The following is a 13795-nucleotide window of genomic DNA, read 5'->3' on the forward strand; positions in this document are numbered from 1 at the left end:
CCTGCTTGCTCCATGGCTGCAGCCATTTTTGTTGGGATTTATTTATCTTCTATAATTGAAACTTCGTAGCATTAAGCGGAGGCCAAGGCAGGCCAGGGCTGCGGAAACTTGGCTTCCTCCATCGCTGGGGGCAACTCAAGCCTCCTGCTCTCTCCAGCTCCGTGGCTGTTACCATTTTTGTTGGGATTTATTTATCTTCTATAATTGAAACTTTGTAGCCTTAAGCAGAGGCCAAGGCAGACCAGGGCAGGTGGAAAGCTTGGCTTCCTCCATTGCTGGGGAAACCCAAGCCTCCTGCTCTCTCTGTGGCCGCAGCCATCTTGGTTGGGTTAATTTGCATACTCACTCCTGATTGGCTGGTGGGTGTGGCTTTTTGGTATAGCAGAGGTACAGTCAATTTGCATATTACTCTTTTATTAGAGAGGATATCTTACCTCTTTCTTTGTATGTCATTAACTATAGGAAACTCAGGGATCAACCTCAATGGCCAGAATAATGCAATTTTTAGAAAAATGATCAATTTGGGACATACTTATTTTACTTTGCTCTATTTGCATAAGGGCTCATGAGCTTTATATGCTTTTTATATTTTTTCAATAAAGGTAAAGTACAGAGAAGAATATGAAAAAAATAAGGGGAAATCGATGCTTGAATTTGTTGAGACACCATCATATCAAGCTTCAAAGGAGGCCCAGAAGATGCAGAGTGAGGTCAGTCCCTTTGGTTTGTTTTCAACTGTTCAACACTTATTTGATGTTTTATCATTTGAAAGGAACCAGGGAAGTGGTTCACAATGTTTAGTGGGTCCAGAGGACCCTGCACAAGGAACCTAGGAAATCACAGTCTGGATCTAGGGACCTGTCTGGGTCATTGGGCCCTTAGTTTTTCCCACTTGGGTATCAGGCCATGTGAACTCTTAACGTCCCTCTCAGCACTCACATTCTGTGACTATAAAATTGACACTTTCAGGCTGTGTCCATGTGGGCAAAGTCAAAATTTTCTTCCCCACTTATCCACTTCATTCTCCACTTAAGCTAGTACTAAGCCTCATCCACATATTTCCCTCACTGATTTTGCTCTGTCCCAGGATGATTTCTTCTGTTCCTGTTTTTTTTTTTTTTTTCTATTTTGGGTTGGGGGGTGGGGAAGAGACACCAAACACAGAAAGTTTTGTCTGCAGCCAACATCCCAATTATGTGGGTACAACAAGATTATTCCTTCAAAAGGTTAGAAATAATGTGCAGTGGTATCAGCTGATCACACCCCCAGTGCTCTATTTCAGGAAGGCTCAATGGACAAGACCTTTTCTGTTCTCCATTAACAACAGGAAAACAAGGAGAAATGAGAACTCTGGACAATAAAACTCTCATAGGGATTTCATAAACATTCTAGATGCTATTTGTTGAGGTGTTATAATTCATCTCAGAGAAAGGGCCCTCAGATATGACTGTGGCTTGTTGAATAATCTCTGGTTGTTTAATTTTTTCTTCAAGCAAGAGAATAGAAAATAATTACTTATATTTTTCATCTTCTTTAGCCAATTAAAATACCCCAAAACATATAGATATGTGCTTCTCAAAAAATCAATGGGAAAATTAGACTAAATTGTCTTAATTTACGTGAACTGCTCAGTTCATCTTTTTTCCATTGAGGACAGTCCTCCGAAAGAGAAAAGATCCCCCATGTTCAAATTTCACTATGTAGATGACAAGGACTTCCATGGCGCCCTCAGCACTGAAAAAGTGCTATACATTCGACGTAACAGGTTTCCTTGTGCAGATCTTGAAGTCTGATAGATAGCACTTGGCTTTTACCATTGCTGTGGCCACACAGCACAAAAGGAAAATTAAATATTAAGAACTGACAAAATCAGTCAAATGAACTTCATTTATAGAGGCTAAGACATGTTTCCCTTCAATTACAGCCATTGGCTATTAGATTTTTAGGCTCAGCATTATGTTTCTGCATATCAGGGCTTAATGAGAAAGAAATCTTTCAACAGAAAATAACTTGGGACCAAATTTATACTATAACGATTTATAGTATGAAATTTATTCTATGTAAATTAGCATATAAATTTTATGCTAGAAAAACAAAATGTCTAAACATGTTAGACAAAGTTGGATATGAAAAATGTATTTAAATGCAGGACCAATGAATTAGATACAAAGTGTTGATGTTTATTACTAAGAGATCAACTTGACCATGAGCTTCTTGGGGAGCCTCTTATGCGTAAAGCTTAAGTGTTGATCATCTCAGGAAAAGCCACTCATGTTTTGTTATAGCCTATAATTATAGTTCTCTCACTTTTTTCTAATGCCAGATATAGGATGAATCACTGTGTGCTAGGAGAAATCTCTAAATCTGGTTTTGAAAAGTTATTTGTCTTCTGTTTCACAAATAAAGCTCTCCTAACAAAAAGCATGCTAAAGCCCCCCTCCCACTTCCTTAGTAATGTACAAATCTCCTTAGTCATATATTAGCCAGTTTTAGTCATCATCAACCTTCCTTAATGACTTACTTAAGTCAAATAATTGTTTTTCAGAAGAGAAGGGTTTTTTTGAAGTGAAGTATCTGAAATAATATAAATGCACACATATTTATATTTCACTTTTTTAAAGACTCATTTTGGGCCTGGAAATGCCCTAGATTGAGCCCTATAGGACAACTTTTCATTATTGTTCTTTGGTATGTCTATAGTTTTTTTTTTTAACTCAGAATGTTCTCAATGCAACTTCTTACCTTGCTTTGTTAGTTTTAGTATTTATGGAACATCCATTGTGGATTTTTCTCTGACTATTCCTAGATTTGTTAAATATGTAACACAAATGTAGGTGAGGAGACTGCCTATTCTCTTACCCTCCCTTGTGGTATGGAGAATTTTTTCCTATAATTGCCTATCTCTATAATCCTATCTAATAAAGAGGGAATATGCTAATTGACCATCACTCTGTCACAAAGATGGCTGCACTCACAGCTGAGGCCAAGTTCCCATAGGAGCCTTAACAAGCAATCAGCAGGGACCTGAGGCTACGCCCTCCCCCGCCCCCATGGGGCTTGACAGGGAACCTCAGGCTGCGTCCCCTACCCTGGTGTCAGGCTGGGGGACCTCAGGCCACACCCTCCGTCCCAGTGCCAGGCCAGGGGACCTGAGACCACGCCCCCCACCCGGCAGGACTTGACAGGGGACCTCAAGGTGCCCTTCCTGTCCTGGTGCTGAGCTAGGGGACCTCAGGCTGCTCCCCCCCAGCCCCAGCACTAGGCTGGGGGACCTCAGGCCACGCCCCCCACCAGGTGGGGCTTGACAGGGGAACTCAGGCTGCGTCCCCCACCCAGTGGGGCTTGATGGGGGACCTCAAAGTGCATCTCCAGTGCTGGGTTGGGGGAACTCAGGCCGCGCCCCTGCCCAGCGGGGCTTGACAGGGGACCCGAGGCTGCGCCCCTCTTCCGGTGCTGGGCCGGAGGACCTGAGGCTGCGCGCCCCCTGCCTGGCAGGGCTTGACGGGGGAACTCAGGCCATGCCCCCCACCCAGCGGGGCTTGATAGGGGATCTCAGGCTGTGTCCCCCACCTGGCAGGGCTTGACAGAGGACCTCAAGGCACACCCCCCGCCCTGGTCTGGGCTGGGGGACCTCAGGCAACCCCCCTCCCATCCTGGCACTGGGCCAGGGGCCCTGAGGCTACACCCCCTGCCCAGCAGGGCTTAACAAGGGTGGGACTGGCCGGGTCTGGATCTAGCCCAATGCTGGGGGTTGGGGGGGATGGCCAGGTCTGGGTCTCAAGCAATTTTGAGGTGCATGTGGGTGGGCGGGGACTTGACTCTGGGTCCCATGGTGAGCCCCAGACTCTGATAGGAGGAAGGGTTTCATATACATTTTACTAATTTTCTTTCATCTCTGACACTTTTATTATAGAGAAAGGGCAAATAGCAATATTAAATTATTTCCTCTAATTAATCCCCTTTTAATGTGCACGAATTTCATGCACCAGGTCACTAGTAAGTACATAATGAACCTGGAAATAGCTTTTCATTTTGCATTTATGGCAATCTCATGCAGAATTTATTTTTATCTTGGTGATTCAATTTGAATCAAATATTTAGCTGGTAAATTTTGGCTCTTGTTTGTCTGGTAAATATTTCACATGAATGGATATTTTTGTTATTTAGAACGTCTTTATAATCATAAACTATGGGTTATTATTGATTTGCAAATGTGTGGAGTTTAGAAAATCATAGCTGATGGGTGGCAGAGTGTCAGAAGGACAGGTGTGGGTGTGGATTTAGGCTCTCCACGATCACTGTCGGCATCTTTCATTTCTTACTGGGAACACTTAGTTAAAGAATCATTTATCAGGTTCAAGATAAGATTCTCCTCACAGTGTAACTTAATTCGTATCAAACTCTATAGATGGTAGAGAAATATTCTCGATGCCAAAATCAGTAAAGGAAAATCTCCTCCTCCTGCCTCCATTACATTTTATAAATTGTCTTTTATTGAATTCACAAAACACAGACAGTGAGAAAGATGATGAGGACATGAACATTAATGCTGCTTTGGTTGGAATGGGCTTCCATGCTGCCAGATTTCTTTTCCAGTGGATGGATCCACTCCTTATTGAGTGAACCAGTCAGGTGGTCCAATCACGTAGCCAACTTTCATGGTTCTCCTCCACAAATGGGCTGATGTCAAACAATAACAGACCATGAGATGTTAAACAGCCTCACTCAGCATGCTTTCCCAGAGAGAGTTGGTACTTGAAGATTCTGCTGTTTGTAGAATTCTAAAATTTACGATAAAGTTGGAGTTATTTCCCTGTTGATAAGAAGATTGAGGTGGTAAGATTACATAAGAAAAATATTAATTTTATTCTGGGGACTCTTGTTCTAATATCTTTTCAACAGTCACTAGTATTTTGTTGGTTTAAAAATTATGTGATCTTATTCAACAGAGAGTTTACAGAGAGGATTTTGAGAGAGAGATTAAAGGAAGGTCATCCCTGGATTTAGACAAGACTCCAGAATTTCTACATGTAAAGTACATCACCAACTTAATGAAGGAGGTATGATCCTGATATTTACCATTATTGCAAAAGAAATTAAAAACTAAAGAAATAACTCTGGAAGTATTATTTAACAATTCTCTATTAATTCAGTGAATTTCAGATATTAATCTGTTACTTTTCCCCTCACTTTGACCTTTACTAATAGAGTTTTCAATTTTCATATTAGAACCAGCTTTGTCTCAAACTTCCCTGCAGCATTCTCATGACAGTGATATTAGAAATAAGGTGCCCATGTGTAAAGGTCTGGATAAATGCTACATTATTTATAAGTGGTTTGTGTTCTGAGTGGGGAAAGATATATTTAGCATATTGAACACAGGAACTTATGTCCATTTTTTATTTTATTCTCAGCAGGATTTCCCCCCAAATTTAGTGGTACATTTGGCTCACAATTAGTGTATTTATTGAGCATTAAGGTCCTCAAATCTAATAAAAATACCAAGTTCACTGTCTATCCCTTTAAAAGTTTTCTCTCATTTTTGTTTAGTTTTTTTTTAATTAAATCTTTATTTTTGAAAGTATTACATATGTCCCCCCTCCACTGACCCTTTCTAGCCCAATTCTGTCTCCCACCCCAGGCTTTCTCCACCCTATTGTCTGTGTCCATGGATTATACATATATGCATATCATTTATTTGGTTGATCTCTTTCTACCCACCCACCCCTACCTTCCCTCTGAGTAGATTTTTTTTTTAAATGGCTACAAAGTAACTTGGAGCTCTTCTAACTCTCTATTTAAATAGATTCTTTTTACATTAAGGGAAAGCATTAAAGAATTCCATTTCATCCTGAATTTTGAACTGAAGAAATTATTCCTGAATGAAATGTCTTAAACCAATGAAATATGTGTGTATAATTACCTACATAGAAGTGCATGATTTTAAAAATGAAGTGCCAATTGGGCTTTATCATTTAACTGCTTTTACACATTTAATGTGATTCACTGTTGTAATATATGTTGGACTGTAATAGGTGTATAATTTACGGAAGAGTTCTTTTGCTACCTTATCTTTGCTCACTTTCATTACTATAAAGTATTTTGAAGTTGAAAGCTAGTCAAGTGGCAACTTCCTACTATTGATTTCCATTAAAAATATTTACTGTTGCCCGCTGGTGTGGCTCAGTGGTTGAGTGCCATCCATGCACCAAGAGGTCACCATTTCAATTCCCAGTCAGGGCACATGCCCGGGTTCATGCTTGATTCCCAGTAAGGGGCGTGCAGGAGGCAGCTGATTGATGTTTCTCACTGATATTTCTGTCTCACTCTCCTTACTTTCCTCTCCCTCTAAAAAATCAACAAGAGCATATTTTAAAAACATGAAAAGTATACACTACGTACATGATTTTTTAAAAGGGGAACCCTTTCATAATTTACATGCAAATGACAATGTGAGCTCTATTTTGAGATCCATAAATAACTTTAATAGAATATCATTACCTTTTTCTTTTATTCCTCTTTTTGACTGAATCATTTCTCTTTTCTTTTCTTTTCTTTTTTAGATTTATTGATTCAGCATGTATAGGATAGAAAAAGGCCCAGGAGTCAATAATTAAAAATCTTTTATAGAGATGTCTAATTTTAAAAATGTACTTTCAGTCACTTAATGAAATTGTAACTTCCCTTTCTAAGTATAAGCATTTAGCTTTAAATAGTCTTTGCATTTTTTACTTTATTATGGTTTTTACATATATCTTGCCGTTTAGAGTGTTCAAAATATCATTTTATGCTGCATTTCATTTGATTCTCACAATTAGCCTTTAATATTGGTAGGTCAGTATTTTATTTTTAGTTTGTCCATGTGGAAATCAAGGTCAGTTACTTAAAGTCTTCTTGAAGGTCGCATGACCAAATTACTAAAGTAACTCTTTTCTCCAAGTCATTTGACGCTAGAGCTCTTTCCAAATTTACATGCAGGTCATTACAATGTCTTGTAGGCTATTAGTTAAGCTGAGCACCAGCCAGCTTCATTATAGTGGATAAAGAGAAAATAACATGAAGTAAACCCTAGAATTAACTGGAACATGATTTCTTATCACTAAAGAAAGTTTCATCTTTCATAAGTGCAACTTAGTCAAATTGGATTAAAATATTATTTTCATAACACGGTTAGTAAGAAAACAAGAAATTCAATAGTACAAGAAACTCAAGTTATTACATGTGTTAGTAAAAACATTTAGATGTACTTAAAATATAATATTAAAATAGGTGAGATTCAAACATTATATTATAAACCAATTAGGAAATTATTTAGTTTTATGAGCTTTGAATAAAATGGAAACTTATTTTAAAACTTTGGCTACACCAATCCTTTTGATTTTGTAATTTTTCATTCTTTTCAACTATGTTCTTTTGGTGATTCATATTTCATAGGCAGTTTTTGAAAAATACTTCAAAAAATAAGTAAGAAGCATGTATTTTTAAGATCTTCCTCACCATTTAAAGGAAACACATTTAAAAAAGTGTGGCACCAATATGGTACCAAAGTATAATGGAAGAAAGGATAAAGGGGAAAGACTGGTAATATTGGAAGCCACTTTACACATGTTTAAAAGAGAAACTTTCTGTAGGAAATAAGGAGCATGAATGCTCAGGAGTCTGATTCATTCCTTTCTAGAAACAGTTTCTCCTTTCTGGGGTTTCTAGAAAATAACTAAAACTATAAAGATTAAAGAGATTCCCAATAAATTTCAAATTGTATTATTCTTATCTCACAGAAGGAATATAGAAAAGATTTGGAAAATGAAATAAAAGGGAAAGGAATGGAACTTAATTCAGAAGTTCTTGATATTCAAAGAGCAAAACGAGCATCTGAAATGGCTAGTGAGGTGAGTATATTTCTTTTACAGCTGGGAATGTATGAATTTTTAGCTGACTTGTTATCTATAAATCTTTCTCAAAGATTTTGTATTTTTAATAGGTAAAAATATAAATATAATAGATATTTTTATAGACAAATATATATATATATATTATATATATTCCACAACTTTTATGTATAAGATGATTATGAGTAGCTGTGTTCTTATAGTCTTTTCCTAATCAATGATTTTTTTAAATAATGCTCATTATCTTCTTTTTATATGGTATGAGAAAAATGACTATTTGCCTATTTATGAGGCAAATCTATATTATAAACCAATGTAAGTTTATGAGCTATAACTTGATCTTTTAAGTAAGTAAAAGGCAGAAGATTAGGGAGTTGTGTTATCACGGTCTAGTGGTAACTGCAGCTTAAATGTTCACGTGCTGACAAACCAACTCTCCCAATTTTTGCCTAGCATGCTGCATGAGTCTACTAAAATCTCTTTATTAACATGGAAGTGGCCACTGCTCACTTTACATGAAATTTGGTATCAAACAATGGCACTGTGCTTTGAGGAGAATATAGCTGAATTTAGCAGTGAAAAAAATCCAAAGCTTTATACCCATTTGTTAATAAACTGTGGCGATGATGATGATGATGACGACCCTGTTAGTCAGATTGCAAATGACAAAAACCCAACTCAAAAACCCAACTCAAACTGGGCTGAGCAACAAAGAAAATATTTTGGGTTATGACTAGAGAAGTCCAAAGATCAGGTTTCCTTCAGGTTGGAATTCAAATGTTTCTCTTCCTCATTTTTAGTTCCATTATCTTCTCTGTTGCTTCACTGTTGGGAGGCTGTTTCTCTAAGCGATGGCCCCTCTTAATGACAAGATAACTATATTTATGGCCAGTAATCCCAGTGAGAAGTGAGCATCTGAATTCTTGTGGTTATAATTTAAGTCCAAGGATTGAATCTCATTGAATCAACTTCTATCATATGCCCGCACCTGACCCAGTCATTGTGTCTAAGCTCAGGGGACTGTAATGTGCTGGTGACCTCGGATGGTTCTCCTGGTCACCACTTGTATGGTTAATGTCCTGGGTAGTTTAACAATGTTTTAAGTATAAAATATTCTAAGTCATTATGTGTTTTAAAAAATTTACATTTATCTTTGACCATATTCATGTTCTTTAAATAAATTAAAGGAACCATTAAAGCATTCTAGTGGATTTAAAAATATATGTGGGGAGTAGGAAAATTAACCAACCCAAAGTGTATGGATTGAGAGGGGTTATAGGTAATTCCTGAAAAGAAAATTATGGAACTTTTTGCCAGAAGAAGGAGGAATGGATGCTAGTCAGGCAAAAACAATGGATGTTCACTGCCGAGAACCGATTCTAGCATGTAATAATTACAAGAGTTTTACCAAAAGGTTGGTGAAGCTTGTGGAGCTCAACAGAGTTGAGTCATATTTGTTTACTTGTTGGAAACGGCTAAATGGCACTTCCCCCAAACCTGAATAGGATTGTTAACTGCCAGACAGTTCAGGGCATTTTATTGCCTCCTGTTGGCCAAACACCTGAACAGCTGTAGGCTATTCCCCAAACTAATAATGCTTCTGTACCCTTTGATACCTTACCCTTTGAAGTGTATATTTCCACCTTACCTTGGGACAAATTGTACTAATAAAAGCAGGGTCCTGAGTGAAGGAGGAGAGTCTTCAGTTCCTTTTAGCTGAAGCTCCTCTGACCCCCCAATGCCTTTCAAAACTATCTTTCGTCTTTGGACTCCTTCTTAATCATCTACGCGCAGCCCCTTTCTCCAGAATGCTGAACCCTTTGTAAGGCTGGGAAAAGAACCCCGGCATTATGGTGCCCTAACGAGGGACACCAACAGTTCACTATCATCTTTGGCTAATATTATCAGTGCATATTCCTACATTAATACTTTTCTACAAATTAATTTATTATGGTGACATATCCAGCGTAGATTTACAAATACAATCCTTTGTCCTAATATTTGGAAAAAATTGTCTTGAACTCTCAATGGCAGAGTCTAGGCAGATACAGTTGAATGGCAAGATGGTGACTGGAACAGCAATAAATCAGGTCTTAGTGTATAAGTATAGGAGTAAAAGACCAGAAGAAGCTATCAGTTGTTGAATACTCCTCACAGTGATCCTTCATTAGGAATCATTACCTCATTTTGCATATTAGTAAACCAGAAATGTTAAGAAACATTCCAGTGTCACACAGCTGTCAAGGCCTCAAAGTCAGTCTTTTTATAACATCCACTCACTTAAACCTGCCTCCCTGTCCTCCAGACCCCAGGACAGTTGTCAGTGAAGATTCTCACTGCCTTTTTACAGTGAAAGTCTTCAGAACTTTATATACTTTTCTTCAGTGAAAATAGTGATTAGAGTCCTAAGAGGTTCAGAGACTTTAGTTCTAGGTGATCATTCATAGCACTTAACTAAGCTGTGGTGTTTTCTTTTTCTTTTATTAATAAATATGTTTAACCATTTTTTTTGGTATCATTGAATACAAACATATGATTGTCCCCTGAGTGTCTGAATGTTGTAAATATTGCTGTTTTTCAGAAAGAATACAAGAAAGACCTGGAGTCAGAAATTAAAGGGAAAGGAATGCAAGTTGGCATTGATACCCTTGAAATACAACATGCCAAAAAAGCTTCAGAGATAGCTTCAGAGGTGAGCAGAATAAGTGATGCAGACCTAGAGAATCATATTTCAGAGCTTAACAAATCATATAGCAACTTGATTAGTGCCTGGAATGTTGCAAAGCTTTCTGTGACTAGTTTAACAGGTTGGAATAGAAACCATTTCAAATCATCATGCTTATTTGAAAACTTACAGTTTCTGCTTGGCTCATTTCCTTTAAATATATCAAAGAAAATTTGGGGGAAGGCATTTTAATATAACAAACACACACAAGTGCATGCACACACATCTTACCATATTCTACAATGCAACAAATTTCCCGTAGGCTATGTTAAATGTTTTCAACTGCTTTTTCTTTAAGGATGGATCATGTGCTACTTTCCATTTCTGTTTGCAACTTTCTGAACAGAGTTTGAAAATCACAAATGAAGACTCTAACATGTCATTGATAGCCATTTCTGTGTGATTTGATTGCATGTCCTCAAAATATCCTCTGTTGACCTCATCACCATTCCTGTAATTTCTACAGTTATCATTTGGGGTTGGGGTATTATATGTCATCAATGTCCATGTTCTTTTGTCTAATACCATTTCCTCTTCGTGTAATACATGTAATGTCAGGATGTTAATTTAGGAGTTTTGGCTTAGATGCGATGATATGATACATATCAGGTAACAAAGTTGTAGGAGTCAGACTATATGTGTATTTTTCAAAGGAAATACTCCAGAATTGGTTCCATACCTCTTGAACTTCCCCCCAAACTTTCAAGAATATAAAAGGGTTGGTGGATTGGAGAGTAGTTGGGAAGAGATGATTTTGTGAGAAATATATGTAAAGAGAAACTTGGGGGTACAGGTTAAGGGACGCTACTTATCTCCAAGCTGATAATGGGGATGCTTCAGTGGAGCTGCTCTGAGAGATATAACGTGGCACTTGTAGTGAGAAGAGCTGGCTCAGGATTGACTCCCACTCTGGATATCTGGAGGGTGGAGGTAGCTGACTCATTACCAGGGGAGTGACTGCCAAGGGGATGGGATGTCCATAATTGGTTTAGATAAAGAGAATGGGATTGGCATAGAATTCTTGACCAATATTGGTTCCATTTAGAAATGGCAGAGGGGAAATATATGCTGAACAAGTCTTATAAACCTTCTTTCACCCTGATCCTAATTCTTGTCTCTTCTTGTGAGGTAGCTATTTTTATAAATTTGTTGTAGAGCCTTCCAGATCTATATTTATGTATATACTAGAGGCCCAGTGCACAAAATTCATGCATAGATAGTGTCCCTAGGCCTGGCTGGGATCAGGGCTGATCAGGGCTGATCAGGGCCTTCCGGCTGCCAGCTGGGGCCTTCCTTCATTCCACGCCGTCCCCTGGTGGTCAGTGTATGTCATAACGAGTGATCAAACTCCCAGTCTCCTGAGGGGACTCTTTGCATATTAGCCATATATATATATATATATATATATATATATATATATATATATATGTATATATATATAAAACAGACTTAAAAACTTAACATGTACTAGTACTTTGTTCTGTGTTTGCTTTTTTCACTTAATATCATAGACCCTTTTCCATGTCACTTCATATAATTCTTCCTCATTCTTATTAAAAAATTAAGTGTTCTATAACATGGATGTAAAGATGTAACCATTTACCTTTTGGTGTTTCATAGGTATTATCACATGTAGATGACATATACAATGTATTATAAGAGGGACTTAACATTACATGCCCAAACCAGAATCCTTAATTTTTTCTCAGATCTGCTACCTTCTTCCACCTCCTTCTTAGCAAAGGGTGTCAGTGAAATCCCATAAGTCACTTTGATTCAGTTGTCAGCAAATTTTATTGATTCCACCCCCATAATGGTTTTCTAAAACCATCTCCATCTCCCCACCCTCATCCAAGCTACCATCTCTACTACCTAGATTATTGCAATAGATTCCTAACCAGAATTTGCCCCCTTAGTATCCATTTTCTACCTATCAGCCAGAATAATCCTTGAAGAATTAAATTATGTTACTTTCCCCACTCATGTTCAGCATAGACATCATACGCCTTGCTTTGGTGTTCAAGCTCTTCCTCCTGCCCATCCTCATACTGCACCTTTCTTCCCTGTTCATCATGCTACAGCCTCACAGGCTTCCAGTTTGTGTCTCCACAGGTTTTAGGGTCTCTATACAGCTCTCTTGTCGTCCTGAAAGTCCTTCTCCTGGTTTTTTGCATGGTTGGTTCTTTCTTGTACTTTTTCTTATTTACTAGAGGCCCAGTGCACGAAATTCCTGCATGGGGGGGGGGGGGGGCGGTCCCTCAGCCTGGCCTGCACCCTCTCCAATCCGGGACCCCTCAGGGGATTTTCAACTGCCTCTCTGGGACCGCTGGCTCCTAACTGCTCGCCTGCCTGCCTGCCTGGTCGCCCCTAACCACCTCTGCCTCGCCCCGCATCTGGGGCCCAGGATTCCCTCCTCTGGCCTGTCACAGGCACCTGGGACCTGGGCTTCCCACCCTCTGGCCGGCCGCAGGCACCCAGGACCCAGGCCAGCTTTGCCCGGGCCAGCCGCAGCAGCAGGGGACCATGGGCAGGCGGCTTGTCCCTCTCCCAGACTGCAGATGCAGATGCAGCTGCTGGTGCCCAGGACCGTGGGGTGGGCAGCTTCTTCCTCTCCCAGGCCACAGGCACAGCCGCTGGTGCCTGGGACTGTGGGAACCATGGGGCATGCATTGTCCCTCTCCTGGGCTGCAGGCGCAGGCACAGCCTCTGGTGCCTGGGACCACGGGGCGTGTGGCTTGTCCCTCTCCCAGGCCACAGGCACAGCCGCTGGCACTGGCGCCTGGGACTGCAGGGCGTGCAGCTTGTCCCTCTCCCAGGCTGCAGGCGCAGGTGCAGCCACTGACGCCCAGGACCATGGGGTGGGCGGCTTGTCCCTCTCCCAGGCCGCAGCCTGGCTGGTCCCCATTCCTCTCTTGTGAGCTCATTTGTGCCTGGCTGGTCCCCATTCCTCTCTCCCCAATGTTGAGTGTCTGAGCCATTAAGGCATGATGGTGTGAGGGCGTGACAACCATTTGCAGATTAGCTCTATTATATAGGATTTATTAGATTAATAGTACTTTCTATGGCGACCTCCCTAGATTTCTGAATAACTAACTATCCGGGTACTATCAAATAACTACGTATAAGTTTCTGAAGTTTTTATTATTTTGAGGAGAGGATGACATCCACTATTAGTTCAAGG

The 13795-nt window shown here is 39.6% G+C and overlaps 1 protein-coding gene across 7 annotated transcripts in view; it reads left to right on the forward strand.

Moving 5' to 3' along the window:
• Window positions 1-13795, forward strand: part of NEBL (nebulette) — a 396867-nt gene that overhangs the window by 318769 nt on the left and 64303 nt on the right. For 6 of the 7 annotated variants that reach the window (XM_080675005.1, XM_080675007.1, XM_080675010.1 and 3 more), the window contains 4 exons: window positions 603-710; window positions 4950-5060; window positions 7779-7889; window positions 10471-10581. The exons of the other annotated variant lie outside the window; for it this stretch is intronic. In XM_080675005.1, the coding sequence (XP_080531131.1) occupies window positions 603-710; window positions 4950-5060; window positions 7779-7889; window positions 10471-10581 (441 nt within the window). The remainder of the gene's footprint in view (window positions 1-602; window positions 711-4949; window positions 5061-7778; window positions 7890-10470; window positions 10582-13795) is intronic. 7 annotated transcript variants of the gene reach the window in all.

The sequence above is a fragment of the Plecotus auritus genome, assembly GCF_963455305.1.
Source record: "Plecotus auritus genome assembly, chromosome: 1".
Lineage (NCBI taxonomy): Eukaryota > Metazoa > Chordata > Mammalia > Chiroptera > Vespertilionidae > Plecotus > Plecotus auritus.